The 18,839-nt window shown below is 33.9% G+C and overlaps 1 protein-coding gene across 2 annotated transcripts in view; it reads left to right on the forward strand.

The window, feature by feature from the left end:
• The window catches only part of ZFPM2 (zinc finger protein, FOG family member 2), a 445,662-nt gene that overhangs the window by 103,488 nt on the left and 323,335 nt on the right, over nucleotides 1-18,839 (forward strand). For both annotated transcript variants that reach the window (XM_054590382.1, XM_054590383.1), the window contains one exon: nucleotides 9,275-9,376. In XM_054590382.1, the coding sequence (XP_054446357.1) occupies nucleotides 9,275-9,376 (102 nt within the window). The remainder of the gene's footprint in view (nucleotides 1-9,274; nucleotides 9,377-18,839) is intronic.

Below are 18,839 nucleotides of genomic sequence, written 5' to 3' on the forward strand. Positions count from 1 at the left end.
TTCTCCATACACTGCCCAAATCTTTATTTTTGCGTTTCAGTGGCATTTTGATCATTCTTAAAATAATAAAGCATAATAGGCCAGAGATGTTGCTTATTTTCTTCCATCTTCAATATTACAATGGCTACACAAAAAATCACCAATTTTGATACTTTTTTTTAAATGCACCCTGATATGACAGATGTTACAATACAATCTAACAAAATTGTTTCGAATGAAGTTAAAAACAACTAAGTGCCACCAGAACCATCTTACGGAAAAAACCAAATGAATTTTTCAGCCAGCCCAGTACTACGTCAGACATTGTGAGACACACTGTGAATACCATGTGAGTAAACACAAGGGAGGCTCTGGCTCTACTGGAATTTAAATTGGCGGTTTATGATGGGATGGGGGACATTAATAAAATCACACAAGTGGTACAGTGTGATTTGACTTAGTGAGGATGTTCAGAGAAAGTGTCCTTAAGAGAGGCAACCTTGAGATGGCATGTAATGTTGAATAGGCATTAACTAAGTAAAAAGAAATAAGAGGGTCTCAGGTAGAATGAACAGCATGAGGATAGGAAGAACCCGGTGAGCCGACAAAGAGAGATGGGCGCTGTAGTGCGGGTTGACCCAGGAGAGAGAGGTATGGGCCAGACAGATCAGGAAGAACAGTGAGCGTAGAGTGAAGGACAGGAAACAATGAGAGGAAGCATAAGAGAGGAAGATAAATATCTTGAAAGCTGAAACATTGCATGCAAATTTGAGCTTCCTTAAAGCCAGAGGAGAAAGAGAAAATGGAAGCATAAGATATAATTTCAATGGGCAAGCAGAGAAAACAGTTTATCAAGAGAAATGAAGGTTATTGCCTATTTATGAGCTGTGAGAGTCATTCATTATTAGGGTATTTGAACTAGTGTTGGAAGAAGGGTGTTCAGATATGGACCGAAGTCTTTGTTAGTTGCTGCCTCAAAACAGGCATCCTCCATTGTCCGTAGCATTTTGTATATGACTTGGACAAAGTCTATTTATAATAAGTAACTTAGGTTGTATTAATGGAACTTGATGTTAAAGAGGGATTGCTTATGAATCATATTCTTAAATGGATTATGAAAGAGGAATAGCATCTCTGGAATGAGTCCCTAAAAAGGAAAGACTGAACGATGAAATTACATGGAGACCGATGTTCAGATGAACCTTCTCATGGGTTGATCTTTCTGTGTAGATTGCATTGGCTTGTTGGGGAGACAGTTTCAGAGATTGTGAGATTTGGCTTTATTTTTTGTTCTTGTTGATGTTAATGACTTTCTAAAGTGAATACGAGGTTTGAACCTAGGTGAATGAGACCAGCAAATTAGAGAGAGAGTGATTTCTTGATGGCAGAATAAATCTCTGATTGGACCGAAGTCTTTGTTAGTTGCTGCTTTGATATGCTATAGTGACCATAAACGTTAGTATTTTAGTATTTTTCCTTACAAGCTGTAATGAAGTGCCACAAATTATAGAACAGGTAAATTATGGCTCCTCATTCCCAGACTACCAGGCATTATTTATCATTTCCTTGGAAAAATGAAGTGCCTTAATTATGTAGAATCCTCCTCCAAATGGAATAGAGTAGATGCAATGTTTTTATGTTTTGGGTTTTTTTTTTTTTAATTTTTTTTTGGAGTAGAGGAACAAGGGAAGAGAAAATAAGACATTATTTAAATATAAACTTTCAAATACATCTTGTAGAAACATCTTTAAAGTAGGATGCCTTTCCCAACCCCCATACTTTCTTATATATTTGGCTTTTTCAAGTACTTATTTGAGAGAAACAATGAGGAATACAATTCTTTGAATGATATACTGCTAAGAATTTGTCTTATTTTAACTCAGTGGAAATTTTCCTTATGCTTCAGATCTTCAGTGAACTTAAGGCTGGAAAGAACCCTTTTCACAGGAAGAATGATATTGACATCAAGGATAAGTGTTCAGTAGTGTAGAAAGAATTCTTTCTAAATTATCAGTGCTTTTAATGTGACTTTGATATGCTATAGTGACCATAAACGTTAGGATTTTTAGTATTTTTCCTTACAAGCTGTAATGAAGTGCCACAAATTATAGTTTTCACCCATTGACTGTAGAGATTGAGCTCCTTTTCAAAATAATACTTATCCCTGGACCACAGTCATGAACTGTTTTAGGATGTTTTCTCATCCGAGGTCTGCAAATGTATAACAAAAAAATAATGTGGATGCTATTTCTTGAATCTGTTTAATTGTCCATAACCTGGGATATGAGAAGGCTATTGTATGTTACAAGGAAATTGCCTGCATTTTAAAAATTCATTCTGTACTGTGTATAACTATCCAGAACTTGGCAAAATCCTACATTTTCTTATCCATTTGTAGTAAGTGATAAGGAGACTTGAGTCAGACACCATTACAAGGATCCACAGAAGAATAAAACTATTCTTTTCAGTTGAAATGTTTAGATATCCTGTTAGGTATTTAGCAAAAAATCATTACATGTTTTTATTTTTATATATGGAGATATAACTGTGTCTATAACTTGGCAATACAGAGTTAATTTAACATGACACTTTTGTTTGGGTAATTGGTAACCAAACAATTGTTTTAAGCCAGACAACACTGTGAGTCTATTAGGCAAAGCAAACAAAACTGAATCTTAAACTTAAATGCCCTCGCCCTTCAATACGAGCTGTAGTTTTCTGTTTTTGACTGTTAAAGTACTTTAACCAAAGCTATCTTGTCTGATGATAAAACCATAAGTGTATGAAGCTCACACATTTTTCATCTCTTTTACGACCTTATCTTTCATGAGCGGCTTCTGTGAAGGTATCCTAACTATAGGAAGCACCTGGAAAACATATGTGATATCTTTTCTCTGATAAGCAGTTGTGAACAAGAAAGTAGATCTGTCACTTCTGAACTGTTCATTGTTAAAAAATACTTTGATGATTTAGCTGATTGCAAAATACATTATAGGGATGACTAACAGCTACAGTAACACTCCTAGTCAAGAAAGTTCAATAGTTATATTGTATAAGAATTCCTATAAGGGGTTACTATTGATAGGAACTACATGGATTAAAAGAGCAGGGCTGAGAAAGGCTGTTTGGTTGCATGACTGCTTTCAAACGCCGCTGCCGTTTGGTGCTGAAAGAGCGACCATCTCAGAATGCACCAAATCTTTAATTTCTATGGGAATATCTAACTTTCAGTGAAGAGGTGTTTGTGTTTTTGAAATTATTTTTGTCTGTCAAGTAGAGCCCCTTCTTTTACCATCTTACCAACAGTACCTAATATGGAATTTAAAGATTCTGCTTCATGTGTTTCAAAGACTATATTCTAGTGCACTTCCCCCAGTCATTTGTGCTGTGTATTATATTGCTCAATAACACCTTCAATTTCCTCCTATAGGGCTCTCATTGATTCTGAAAACTAGACTAAGAAAAATGGAAGGGCCCGCAAAATACGCATGATATCTTTTAAAAGAGCAACAAAAGAGTTTAATCTTGCAATGGAAAACCATTAACTCCATAGCCATAATTTTAGAAATATTATAGATTTTGTTACTGCTTGACATTCATTCCATTTCATCTTCTTATGAATTGGTTTCTGGATATATTTAGTGATTATCCCATTAAAGGTGTTTGTGCTTGCTAAAAATACACTGAAATTTCTATTTAAAAGTATGTGAATAAAGAATTTAGCAAGTAAATGAATGGATGTCAAATGCATTCCAAGCTCTCTCTGTAATTCTCCTTCTATCATCTTTTTCTCTTTTCCTTTCCTCTTTCTACCAACAAAACTTTCAAAGCAGTATCTTAACAAAGTTGTTATTGTTGTGTTGGCTGTCGATTATTCATGGCATTTTTTGTAAGCTACTCCAGAGTGCTCATTTTGAACATACAAAAGTAAAAAAATGGATAGAAGTAAAAAGAACAAGAGCCTGTAGAGCTATTTCCATTCAAATCAAGTAGAAGCTGGATCTGGGTAAATACCAAAATGAAGTTCTGTATATAAATTTTCCATGAGCATAAATATATTGATAGGAAAGAAGCAAGTCTCTATTGTGAAGGAAAAGTAGTGTTTTTAAAAGTAATTCAGAGATTTCATATTCGATTAAATTATTTTTAATCATTTCATTTTTCATTAAGAAGGAGATTAAGAATGAATTAGGTAAAAACATTACTGTAGAAATGAGAGCTAGTTTCCTGAGATAAACTTAGAAGATGAAGGCTGTAAAAGTTGAAAAATATGACATATTTTAGTTATTAAATAGAAACAGTGTGCTGAAAGCAATTAATTAGTGAATGTAATGCTATTGCAGTAGATGATGGTAAAAAGAATGAAACCAAAACCTAATTACCTCACTGGTTAGTGAGCAATGGTTATTGATCAAGTCTCTGTGTGTAGTTGATTTTACTAAGTTCCAACTAAATTGTATACCTTAGAAAAAAGTAATACTTATAAAGATAAATCCATTAAATATTACATTTTAATATATAATCATAATGAAGAAACAAGGCATATATATGTATTTACATATATACATATATGTGTGATCCATATGTGTGTGTGTGTGTGTGTGTGTGTGTGTGTGTGTGTGTATGGAAAACAGCTATCTGATCACATCTAGCTCTTTGTTGTCTGAAATTCAGGAGACTTTGTAATATCATCAGGGGCTTGAAGTATGGTCTTTGGATTCTGACTGATTCAGGATCAATTCTTGGCCCTGCCACTGACTAGCAATGTGCCTGAACAACTTCTCTTGGATCACTCTTCTGAAATATAAGAGTACTAGTGGATGACAGAGTTGTTGAAGTGCTATCATAAAGCATTTAGCTTGTGCTATGTGATGCTCAAGAAATGGTAGCCATGTTTAGGTCTAATACAGAATCTGAGCTTCATGACATGATATCTGCTTTATTAATCTCTATGATTTCTGAATTTGGCACATGGCAGATATTGAGATGAATGTGATTTTGATTCTGACCCATTTTGTTTTGTATACTCTAGTGTATCATTTTATATGATGTTTTAAGGTATTGGTCGTTTTTCCCTCTTTTGCATTCTTCCTTTAGGAAAACACCACCAAATAACCAAGCAGAAACTTAAAACTATTCCTCTCTCTCAGGATTTATTTTCATGAATTTCATATATTATGTATTTACCCAGTTTTATAAATGGCTTAAATAAATGCAGTTTCTTCTAAGCTGCTAATCGTGCACAATTGTTTTTACAGTGCTTCTTTAATTCAATACTCTGTAGTGCTTTTTTCGGTAGTTCTAATTGTACGTGCTGCATTATGAAACAAACTAGAGAAAAGCATTCCATGAATCAGGCTTATCAATCCTCAGTATTGCTCCAGATGTTGGCGCAAGCTGAAATCTAAGCTCTACGCTTTTGATTTGGCAGTTAAGCAACATTTAATGAAAATAATTTATTATATGAAATTACCAGTTCAATCAAGTTCTTAATAAGCTGCATTATAGTGTTTTCATTTTGAGCGATTACCATTTCTCTGTGCATCAAAAGTCTGCAGAGATTTGTAGTCATTCTCTCATTTGCTTTTCCTAGTGATACGGGGTAAGCATAATCGTGGGTAAGTTTGACCTATACTGAATGGAAGAAAGGACTTTGTTCAATTAACCATCATATAGTAGCAATATTTCTCTTTTTTCTTTGGCATCTTAAAACTTCATCTGGATCTCACCCTTGCATCATTGAAATGTCATTAGTTTCACCACCTTCAAGCTGCCATTTTTCCTGCACAAGAACTTCATTACTATAATGGTTTTCATAACGGAATCTTTGGGAAAATGGCTCTCATTTTTAATCTGAAAAATGGAGCCTCGGGACATTTTACTTATAGAGTTCAGTTTCCTCTGAGATCACGCCTCCAAAAGTTTCAGACATTTATTGGTTCCTTCCTCCAGGCAGCTTCTGCTGCACCAAGCCTGGGTTAGCAGTCACGCCTGTGTTCCCCCGTCACATCCGGAACTGCTGCCATCCAAGCGTTCATCACAGGGGGCCGCAGTCTATTGAGTGTTCTCCGTCCTAGACTGCAAGCTGTGTGAGAAGAGGACCAGTCTTTGTTTTGTATTCTTAGCAGTCCACACAGTGCCTAGGAATCAAAACATTTTAATCAATAAGAATCATTTATATCACCTCTCATCAATAGAGATGAACATTTACAGTTTCAAATGAAATCTTTCAACTTCTCATTTTTGTCATTGTAATTACTCTGAAATAGTCTTCCAAATATACTTGTTTTTTCAGTGTATTTTGCCATTATTTTCCTTCCAAATATGTAATTTGCCTCATAAAATGCTTCAGAATAGAGTTTACTATAGTTTCACCAAAATTTTGGGCAAGGATATCTGAGACACGAGTTAGTGTTTTAAGGAACGAGTAAGGTAAAACTCAAAACATGAGAGGTCTGACAAGGTGTGTTCATAGAAACTCAATAAATATGTGTTGGTTACGTCACATGGTCACATCAGTGCCCCACTGAAATAACTCTAGTGCTTCTCACTGACTTCAATATGAAGGTAGAACTCCAAAATCAATCATAATAGGTTCTCTCTGGCCAATGTCATTTTGTGCGCCTGGCCTCTGAATTTCTGTAGCTTAACTGTTCTCATTTGGAATTCTTCATGGACTGCTCTGGTTTTTGGTTGTTTTAGGTGGTTGCCTCTCTCTTGCGTATTAACTTATCTCCTCAACTAGATTATATGGTTTTTAAGAGAAGTTTTTTCTTTTTCATGTAGTTCATTGTATCTTCAAAAATAGGCTCTATAAATGTTAATGGTCGGTTGAATTTTGCATGAAACCACGTTTCCAGCCATTAAAACTAACAGTAAAATTCATGAAAATTTACTCATTCGTGTGACCATAAGGGTGATGCAGTTAATATCTGGACCTAAAACTTAACTTTTCCAAATAGCTCTGCCCAGGATTTTACTTCGTGTTCTCTGGGCCCTTGACTATGTGATTTTTTAACACCATGGTCTCATGCTTGCTTATTCATGTGTTGCGCTGGTATTATTATTCATCTCTGTCAGCTGTGAGTGGTTCGCTCCTCAACCGGTGTAGTGGGGGCCTGGGACATGAGGAAGGCTGTCCTGAAAGAATGCCGGGCGGGCAGTCAGGAGAGCCGGATTTCATCCCTGCCCTTGTACGCTGCCGCTTTGGGCGGCCTCCCCATTTCCATAAACCCCACTGTCCTCCTGTGGGGGTAAGAGATCTACTTAAAGCTGCTTCTCCCTGTCATCCCTGAGATGACTGGGGAGCGCTGTGGCTGAAGTATGGAACACTTTGGGAGAGAGGGCTTATGCAGAAATGAACACTGGAGCCATAAGACCATAGGTAGTTACTGACCCCGTCTGTGCATTAATTTCCTGATCAGCGAATTTGTTTAATCTGGGTTAGATGATCTCCTGAGGCCCGTCTGGTGCTCACATCCCCATGTTTCAGATTCATAAGGCATTAGAAGAGTGCTTGGAAGGAGTGGATGCTGATTAAAAAGTATAGGTTGCATTCTCTACTCTTCACTGTTGAGGAGGACATTTTTCTTTGTAAAGTCCCCTGCATTAGTACCCTCGGTTAAATACTCAGACTGTGGAAGGACAATCAAAAGGTCATTTACCTAGGAGATAGATTCTAGTCCCCATGAAAAATAAAGTGTGGATAGGTCAGCATTTCCCCAAATTGGGTCAAGTGTTCTTGGTAGTCCTCAAGAAGACTAAGATGGTCCACTGATACTATATTAAATAGCATTGAATCAATGCATGAGAAAGTTTTCAAGTTTCTAATATTATTTGATTTCAGTGATCATGTTCCAACTCCATATTACTATTACGTAAATACCTTACTATTTGCTACTCTTCCTTTGTATTACAATGAAACAGTACCACAGACTCAGAGTATAGATGGACATAGTGGCTAGAATATAATGGTGTTACTTTTATTTTTTTATTGAAGCTAGTTTTCTGAATAATTTCTGTTTTTGCCATCTGATACTGATTTTCCATTTACAGCAATGATAAAAAAGTTCTTTTAAAAATATGTTTATGTGTTATAAAAATGGTTCAATTTACAGAAAGAATCACACAAACAAATACAGAAGTCATAGTAACATCACGTTAATATCATTGGTAGTAATAATTTCATGAAAATTCTGTATTTCATAGGTTACTTTGGAATATTTTAAAAATTCAGTGTATTGTTTGTATAATATAAAGATTTAAAACTATTCAAGATTTGGACAACTATGTGGAAAATAATTATTAAATACTTCACAGGGCAAGCAATTTAATTTTAAAAATTTAGCATTATTCAATATGTAGTTGCCATATTTTTAGTATTCATTCTTTCTATTTGTGATGCCACATTTTCTTGTTATTCTGTTTTCAGATCTCTATTATAATCCATCAGAGGTTCTATTTAATATTTTTGTGTGCACCCTGTTAAAGTGGATTACTTTCATTTAAAGCTTATGCTTTGTTACATTGTAACTTAAAATGAAGGCACTTATAAAGTGTATTTTTACTTTTAAAATGTGGTTGCATTGTTAATGTGTTTCTTCTCTTTGCTGTAACTATACTTTTGCTCAAAAAATATTAAATTTTTCTTTTATTATGTGAAATGAAGGTATGGATTGTACAGACTGGGGGCACTCACTGTTATAATCATGGCTCTGTAGCTTCTTACATTTTGAAGACTGAGTCACTGGTTCATCTTATATGTTAATCATTTAATTATGGTCTTTTTAGATACATTTTTAAAATAAATATGACCTTGTTTTAGCAAGCTGAAAGCTGGGGTTAAAGAAAATCTTCAACGTAACCTATATTCAACCCAAAACATAAATATGTCTTTTCCTGTGTTATTTAATTTTGTCTGTAACATCTTGCCTCTTAAACTTTATAACTCAGGAATAGGTGAGTTAAGGTTTTCTGTATTGAGAGCGCTGTAAAAATTACATACTGCTTTTTAAATTTTATTCTCATATATAATATTAATAACTATAAATGAACAATTTTATGGAAATGTTCTGTATTGTTTATAGCAGTTTTATTTTGTCAATGAATAATGCTGATTTTGTTTGTTATAAAGCTATAACAGATATCAAAATATTTAATCATGGACATTTGTCAGTATAATGACAACACATAAAACAAATAATAATTAAACACATTCTAAGCACTTCCCTCCCCCTGCAAGAAATTAAATATAAAACTTTGCTCACTTCCCTTTCTGTGTGTTGGTGTTTTCTAGGTGACGATGAAGGAGCCCAGGAGACAGCAGAGTCAGATGGGGACACACAGCTGGAAAAACCAGGGCCACCTGGAGTTGAGACAGGGGACTGGGATGGACCAGGTAGGATGAAAAAAATAAAAATTCAGTCATCTGTTGCTACTATCAGAAATTCACTTCTTTGTCTTAAATTTTAATTAAGTTGTAAAACCCTTACCACCTCAACTCTGATTTTTAAAAATTATTTGTATATATACTGGTTATATACAAGAGGCTAAATAACTATCATTATTTAAATATTTTATCTTTTTCATAAACTATAAAAACCAAAGTGTCACCTCAGCTTGAAGTCTCCATTTTGTTTTCTTTCATAATTATATAAGAATTAGTCAACTCTACTTGCTTTTTCTTTGAACAGAAATCTTTGTGCTACATTCAAATTGTGGGGGAGGCAGGGGAAAGTGGTGGCAGGAAAGTGGAGACGAATGTATTTGAACAAAAAATAAAAATTAAAAAAAATAAAAATAAATAAAAAAAAATAAGCAATTTTATACTAAAAAAACAAATTGGGCATTTTTTACAGCTTAAAACAAATAACAAACAAAAATACTTCAATGGAATATTTTCAGTTTAGTCATATTGTAAGTCATACATTGAATCTCAGTATGTATTTAAAAGTTTAAGAAATACCAACAGATTCTCCCATTAGATTCAGGGTTTTGGCAACATTGTCATTTTTATGAATGAAAATTAAGTTTAATTTTAAAGATATTGACACCTAATCATTTCAAGAAAGAAAAACAAAAACTGGTCAAAATACTCTAAAACACCAATAAAATTTTATGTAAATATGTATTGTTCATAAAAACTCTGTGGAAGAAAACCCTTTATACTTGGTGCCAAAGTAATTTACAATTGATGGTGTATTTATAAATGGAAACCATTATATCATAGAGCTTAAGAATACGAGTGTGTTTCAAAAATAGTAGCCATAATTTCCAAAGCAATAACATTTTTCATTAAGAAAGATACCTATATTTCAATCACATTTTCACCCTTGCATGACTTTGTAAATTGCTCTCTGCTGAGCATGAAAAAGAGAAGAACTCCAGTGGTAATTTTCTGACACCAGCAGCTGGAAAATATAATGCAAACAAAAATGAAGATACAATATATCTGATTATCATGATGTCATTTCTAATGTTACTCATGATACACACAAATGTTTGTTTCCTGTATACTATAGCACGTTACACATGATTTTGGATCAACGTGTATTATATTTAAAGTACAATGATACCACGGTTTAAGAGTTTGAAAGAAAAAGTAGGGTTTTGGCATTCTCACCTTATTGCATAATGCTTCTGTCTTCTCGGTTTAGGAAAGAATTCATTTGATTAAAAAAAAATAGAAAAAAAATACTGAGGAGCATGATGCTATCATTCAGAATGAAATTTTTCACTTTTCAGTTAAATTTATTTAATGTAGATAATTTAATGAAAATTTTCTTTCATTGACATTGGAGAAAATATTATCTTCTGTGGCACATATGAATATGTAAAACTTTAAAGAAAAATATATTATCTTTGAGCAGGTATGTGTATGAGAAAAATTTTTTGTATATGACTATAAAAGCAATAAAACATTTTTTAACAAAGAGAAGTTTAATTGCTTTTAAACTTTCTGATTAATGAAGTTCCTTCATAACAAAAGAATACTGTTGGATGTTTTAAGGTAGAATATTTATTTCTTTCCCTCAATCAAGAGAAAGTATAGGGAATCATTTTGTAGTCTTGCTATTGCATAAATAGAGATTGCATCAAGATTTTTACCCCAGTTTTTGTCACTCACAAAACATTGGTATTTTCCAACCTCACTGAGATAAAATGGTCCAGGTTTTAGTGACCATTTCCAAACATGTTGGAAAATGAGCTCTGATTTAGGTTCAGATTCTAGATTTGCCATTCTTTTGCTGGGCTATTTTTAGCAGTTAGCTTAATCTCTCTTTGCCTATATCCTTATTTATAAAATGTAGGAAATAATTTTATGAGTTTTGTAAGAAGTATATTAGATCATACACATAAAATGCTAATGATCATTATGGCTTTGGGATTGTTGAGTCTTGAGGCAGAACCTGTTAAAGTTCTTTCACCATTTCTTAAAGCTCAATAGTAGTATATTTGATACCACAAAGGGCAAACTTCTGTAATGCTAAGCATCTAGTTTTGAAATTAAGCATCTAGTTTGAAATTATTTTTTAAGACGTGAGGTAATGATTCGGGTGTCATTTCAAGGTCTCCTAATTTTAAGGCCCTCCCACCCAATTCTGATAGTCACTCTGACAGTTTTCCCTAAAAATAGAGTAATAGGACAAGGAAATTATCTAAAGAATTTGAGGCATAGAGCTGACATCATTTAAGATAGATCAGGACTTACCTTATTTTTAAAGAGTTTGATTGAAGACGGCTCCACAATCTTTCTTGATGGCTCAATTCAGCAATGAATCAACTCCTATCTGAAGTGTTCTATTTTTATCAAATGCAAACTCCCCAGTGCAAACTTTTTTCCCTTGTTATTCAACTAAAAGATACATTAAGTAATTGTTCACATCTTTGTTAACTCCTATGATCAGGTGGAACCTAAACAACCTTTGCAAAATCTATCCTATATTTGAATACATTTCTATGGTGAAATTCTTTAATGTTTAATTGTGTGTGACTTATATAAATATTTGTCAAGTTCTTATGAATTTTTTATTACTTGAATGGACAGCTTGACCCACAGTAAGCTGGTAAAGTTCAGGCTAATGTAAAAGTCATTACCTCATTGTTTCAGTATGTCTATTTTCAAGTTTTAGGGATTTTTTTCTTGCTCTTAAAAAAAACTTTCGCTGACATGACCTTGCTTGGAATCTAAGTCATCGTTACTTGTTATCCAGTCTTCTTCCTTTTCATCTATATTTGCCTATACTTCACTTAATATCATTTCTGCCTTCATTAAGTAAGTACTTCTTCTTTTCTTACCCTCATAAGTTTCATATTTTATTCTAATTCCAGTTTCTATTTATTCCTATACATTTAATTATTCAATAAATAGTGATTATGTACTAATTATTGTGAAAGTTGCTAGGGAGAAGTCCAAAGATATAGCATGATGCCATTTCTCTCCTTTAACCTCTTTTAATCATGTGTTGTTTAGGTCATTGATACACTAATTAAGCATTTCAAGCTAGGAAGTAGAGCATGGTCTAAACTGTAGAAGAAAATGTACAAATTACAGAGTCAGATCTATATTTGAGATCACACATTGACACTTGGGACCTCCTGACCTCACATATATAAAACAACCAGGGCCTCAATTTCTCTATCTTTAAAATGGAAAGAATAATAATCACCTTGAAACATTGTTATGAGGATGAAATTTGAAAGAGATGATGTATACAGAGTATCTAGCACAAAGCTTGGAAGAGCCTTGGATTTGCTAGCAGTTAATGGCCTTCCCTTGCTAGGACCTCTCATAATACCAGCAGTTAGAATGTTGACCTTATTTTGAAAACAGTGTTTACGTCTCTGGCTCTCTCAAGGAAAATCTTTGGAATCACGATCCCTGGCTGAAGTCTGGAATGTTGACTTACGTATTTAGGTTTAGAAAGAGACTTGGGGAAGAGAATTCAGATAAGTTATTATAGATTCATTATTTACATTCATGAAATGATCACCTTAAAAGTCCCATCTTACATCAACTCTTCTAAGAATGCTAACTCTCTAGGTTATGTTATTAAAAAACATGGGTACTTCTTTTTACAGTTGGTAATAGTGAATAATTTTATTTCTCTGGTTTAATATTGAATGAATCTTGCCATCAGACTCACAGCATCTATAATTGGACTTTCCAGGAGCTTAATAAAGGAACATATCACAGTCCTCAATTTGTGCAAATAAGTACAAGTACCCCCAAATAATGTGTATTAATGCAAATATACACAGATATAAAATTTTGAGCAAGCAGTCATTTAGATTCTTTGACATGAACTTTTCAAGATAAGCATGTACCTTTATTTAAATAGATTTTATATTTATATGTTAAGTACTTGGGGCATTTTAATCAAAATAAAGTAGAAAATAAGACCCTAAATTGAATATTTGGTGAATTAATAGAATAAAATTATGAATAGTTTTTATGTTATATTATAGAATATTACAGCTTGTTTCTAGATCTGCAATTTTCAACCTTTTTCATCTCATGGCACACATAAACTAATTACTACAAATATATTACCCCAAAATGTTTTTTGCTGATCTGACCAAAAAAAGGTATAATTTTGTTTGTTCATACCGGGCAACTATTGTGTTGCCTGTTGCCATTTTTTGTTTGTTTCTTTGACAATCTAAGGGAAAAGAGCTCAATACCCCTGGCTAAATAGTCAAATATTACAGGTTTTAAAAATTCTTGTGACACACCAGTTGAAAATCACTGTTCTACATTGATAAATGGAAATCTGACTTTTCATCAGAGGTAAATTATTTTTCGGTAGTATAATAAGTGATGAAAACCAAAAATATTTTTTCCACATATTGTGGCACTGTCACTTATCGATTATGTGGCTTTGAGTAAGTTATTATTTCACCAGGACCTCAGTTTCCTAGTTCATAAAATGGGGCTAATAATAATAACTACCTCATTAATGATACTTTCTACATAAAGCATAGAGCTTTATACATGCTCTATAAATAGCTCTATGTATTACTTTTAGTATTATTGTGGCAATTGTGCTTTGGTAGCCCTTGCAATGTCTTACAGATAAGCCCTTGTTAAACAGTTGTGCAGTGAATTAACTTTGCAAAGAAATTTTGTTATATAGAAGTCACCATAGAACTATAGTAACACTGTTCTAGTCAGCTAGAGTTAAAGCATAATTCAGCTAAAGACATTTTAGTGTAAATACATTTTCAAGAATAATTGTCTAGCATAAAATCAGATGTGTGTACTTGTTGCATCTGGACTAAATATTGGTCCAGAAATCATAAATAAGTCACCTCCTTCAGTTGCTGTACAACATTATGGATGCATGCAGATGATCGGGCTAGTTCCACGTTGTGCCTTAAATTAAACTGAGAAGATGGGTGTATTTTGCATAAAGTGGAATGGCAGCTAGAAGACCCCTGTGAGGAAGAAGCACACACTAATGATACAGTACTTTTTTTTTTTCCTCCTTACTAGTTAGTCCAAAGAAGGGCTTGGAGATTACAGTTCTGATTTCAGTTCCTTTTTGATTGGGAAAATGTGGTAGATATAAGATCTGGGAAATGCCATTTGAAGTAAATTAACAGAAACCTATGAAACATAGTTAACCATAGATATAGTCTGACAGTAAGAAGAATATTGTGAGAAGCGGAGGAAATCGTAGAATGACTGTGTATTACTCTGACAGTGAATTGGTATTATCTCTGCTATCAGATAATGCAGTTATCATTAATTTTCACATTTGCATTTCAATCTTTGGAAGGAAATGACTCTTGCCGGATGAAGATAAGAGCTCTGTACCACTATAATGAACCATCATTTTATCCCAATGCTTTGTGTCCATATGAAAATGAGGCAGGGAGGGGAGAGAGAGGCGGGGGGGCGGGGAGAGGGTACAGGAGGGTCAGAAAAACATTATAACAAAGTATCAAAAATTGCTACAGACTTTTGAGCTCCTTATGACACAAGAGGGGGTCAAAATAAATCTTCTATAGTGTAGTTAAGTGGATATCGGATTAAAAGATGAAAGCTTTACTCATTGTAGAACAGAATACCACATAAACAGAGTAAAAAAGTTCTCTTTATCTTACTCCCTTACTCCAGTTTGCATTCTCATAGAATGAGGGCACATATAAACCCAACCAAAAAAAAAAAAAGGGAGATTGAAGGCAAAGTACTTATATATGTTTTGGAAAGATATGTCCTTGAGTTATAAAGAACTGCCTAAAATATACCAATTATTATTATTATTATTTATACTTCATTCGTATAAGAATGGCAATTAAGGATGATTAGATAAGTAGTTATGGAATTTACAAAAAACTAATTAGTGTTCATAAATTTAATTGAGAAATTCAAGTCAAAGGATAATGATTTTGAGATTAATTTTCTTTGGACCTTATTTTGCATTGACGTTTTCCCTTAAACACCATGCTGGAAAATGAATACAATGTCAAATTTTGCAACTATATCATGATCCCAGAAAAATATATGACAAACTCTTTTTTCCTTGATCTATACCCAGCTCCCATGGCAAAAGTCATTAATCAACTGAATACAGTAGAAGTTCCCTTACCTAAACCAGTTTCCATCATCTCTCTAAAACTTACTAACTGAGGCTGTTATGGGTTGGGTTATGTCCCCAGAAAACTCATGTGGTGAGTTTTCTCCACATAACTTCTAGTACCTGAGAATAGTATTTGGAAATAGGGTCATTGCAGATGTAGTTACTTAAGACAAGGTCATACTAAAGTAGGGTGGGCCGTTAATCCAAAATGAATGGTGTCTTAAAAGAAAAGAAAATGTGGAGAAAGGCAAATACACAAGGAGAAAAGTATGTGAAGATGAAGGCAGGAGTTCGGGTGGTGCTTCTACAAGCCAAGGATGCCAAAGGTTGCCAGGAAACCACCAGAAGCTAGATGAGAGACATGGAACAGATGCCCTCTCACAGCCCTCAGAAGGAACACACTCTGCTGATGCCTTGATCTTGGACTTGTAGCCTCTGGAATTGTGAGGTGCTGCATTTCTGTTATTTAAGTCACCCAGTTTATGGTACTTTGTTATGGCAACCCTAGGAAACTTAATACAGAGGCTTGGAGCTGAACAGAAATCCTGGGTCATCACTTGTGTGGTTGCAAACTATACTTCTTACTGTAATTTTTTATTGATTTTAAATATTGTCTAAACCATTGAAATATATTTGGAAATAAAAAGATATATTGAAGGTGCCAAACATGTTGAAACGTTTAAGAATTAAGGGAAAGTCACTAAAAAGTTGTAGGTGTGGACAAAGCAACTTTAAAGAATTGAGAGAAAATCATAAAAATATTAAAAGAAACTACACTTGATGGTTTTGCAAGTGCTTTTACATCCTCACTCTGCTCTAATGAAACAAACTGTAAATTGTAGGTTAAGCACATGAATATCATTGATGTAAGTGACCCATATACCAATAAATAGTCTAGGTCCTACATCAACAATTTGACTAATAAATATGCTTCTATGTATTATAAGTTAAAATCTAATACTAATATTGCTATATAAAAAACAATTCCATTGCTTGAGTATTTTGATTAACTATTCATTTCGTTTTTGTTCAGTAATAGAACTTCTAATCTCTTTCCCACTGAGCCATAATTCAGCTTAGAATTCTTCTCAGCTGGGCACTATGGGAAGACTTGAGCAGTGAGTAGGCATTTACGTAGAAGAGACATCTTTACTATCACTTTTATTACCTCTTTCATTAAAATGAATGCATTAAATATTGGGGGGGAGGTACAAGGATTATGGGCATTGATTGTTTCCTTTGACTCAGCTTTGTACCCTGAAAAGATACCTAAAAATATGATTGACTTTCATATCTGGAAATTTAAAAGAAGGAAAAAGTTTAAAGTTTATAATTATTTGTTTTCATTTTCTCTGGTTCAGAAAAAGGACTTAATTGGGCTCACAAGGTCAAGACCAACACATTGACGTACAATAGAAGTACTTTAAAAATATGGAAAATAAATAAAAGCAAGTACATGGAGACACATACATGTGCTATTGATGGGCCACACATTTGGAATTAGATGACTAGAAGACTATTATTGATTGGGTACACTGCATTAAAAATTAATTGATTATTTGCGGCAAACATCTTAACAACTATATGCAATGCCCTGTGCCAGACTCTAGAACATGAAGCAGAAGATAGCTGCAGTGGTTTCTACCTAAGACAGTGAGTGTTCCCCTCGTCACTGTAGACTGTGATAATGCTTTTTTTGAGTGCTTATTGCACATGTGATAGTTTTTGTATAGAAGAAACATGTATGATACCGTAAAACCATATTTTCAGGGGTGGGGCTAGCATAGCCTGGTAGAAAACAAGTCAGTAATGACTTCTTTGGAGAACATTTTTTATGTTTTTATATTTTAATATTCAAAGTTGCAAACAAACATAAAATAAGAGGGAAGAGGATAGTCAATCTCCATATGCTCATTGCCCAGGTTCAAAAGTTATCAGCATTTTGCCAGTCTGGTTTCATCAGTTTGCTCTTAATTTAGGGGGGATGTATTTTAAAGCAACTTGCAGAAATCATGTCATTTCACCCGTAGCTTTGGTGTATCCTACTAATAAATAAGAACTTTCATTTTAAACATAATGACAATATGATTAACACACATAAAAATACTAATTAATATATCTAAAACTCAATCCACCTTCCGGTTTCCCCAATTACCTTTGAAAAAGTGTGTTTATGTTTGGTTTGTTAGAATCAGGATTCAAACGAGGTTCACATATTGGTTGATAAGATCCTTAAGTCTTTTTGCATAAATAGTAGTCTCTCTTCCTTCAGCCCCTCACCCACTTATTTGTTCATACAATTTATGTATCCAGGAGTATTTATCACATTCTAAACCGAGTAGATTACATCCTAGCAGTGTTGTGTAACTTGCTTCTTTTCCCCACCCACATTTCTTTTAAACTGATAGTTAAATCTAGATCTTTGTGTAAAATCAAGTTCAATACCATAGCCAACAATACTACATGTACATTGTTGAGTGCTTCCTGTTACATATTAGTAGGCACATAGGAGGGATGCCCCACATACAAAGTTTCCCATCAACTTTTCACCTACTGATTATTGCCAAGATCCATTATATCATTAGGGATTACACAATGGTGATTTTCGCATTTTATCACTCCTTCTATGTTAGCTGATATTATTACCTTCTGAAAAATCTCTCTCTTGTTCACTATTTAGTTACCCTTAAATATCGTTCATAAAGGAAAGGGAGGATAGGTGCTTAATTTTTCTCATTATTTACCAATTTTCAGAATAGCAACAAATAAAAAGAGTGTCATAAAGATAAGGCTGGTAAAGTATGCAGGGCTCATATTCTTTAGGGCCTTATAGTCCATAATGCCGTTAAGGTATTTAAATGCAAGATCTCTGGGAAGGCATGTTTTGCATATAAGCCACATGCTTATGTTTGCATTAAAAATACACTGCTCTAACCGCACGTCCAGAATGGATGGAACACTAGAAATGCAGTAAGTCTTACTAAGAGTTGAAAGTGGCTAGTAGAGAGCAATGGATACATTTGTGGGTGTGATTGCATGTGGCTTGCTCAATTTATTTTGTTGCCATTCAATCAGAACAAGATGGAAGGAAAGGCAAGGTCAGGGGAAAGATAAGTTGGATTTTTAATATGTCATTTCCAGCTTTTGTAAAATTTTCAAATGGAGCTGTTGAGTAGCACTTTCGTAAAAGAGGCCAGGATCTTGGAGAGAGGTTGGTCTAGAGATGTACAATACGCTGGAGAATCAGCAATATATCCTTAGCAATGAAATTCATGG

The sequence above is a fragment of the Pteronotus mesoamericanus genome, unplaced genomic scaffold, assembly GCF_021234165.1.
Source record: "Pteronotus mesoamericanus isolate MK-2021 breed Mesoamerican mustached bat unplaced genomic scaffold, CSHL_Meso_final scaffold_174, whole genome shotgun sequence".
NCBI classification, from domain to species: Eukaryota; Metazoa; Chordata; class Mammalia; order Chiroptera; family Mormoopidae; genus Pteronotus; species Pteronotus mesoamericanus.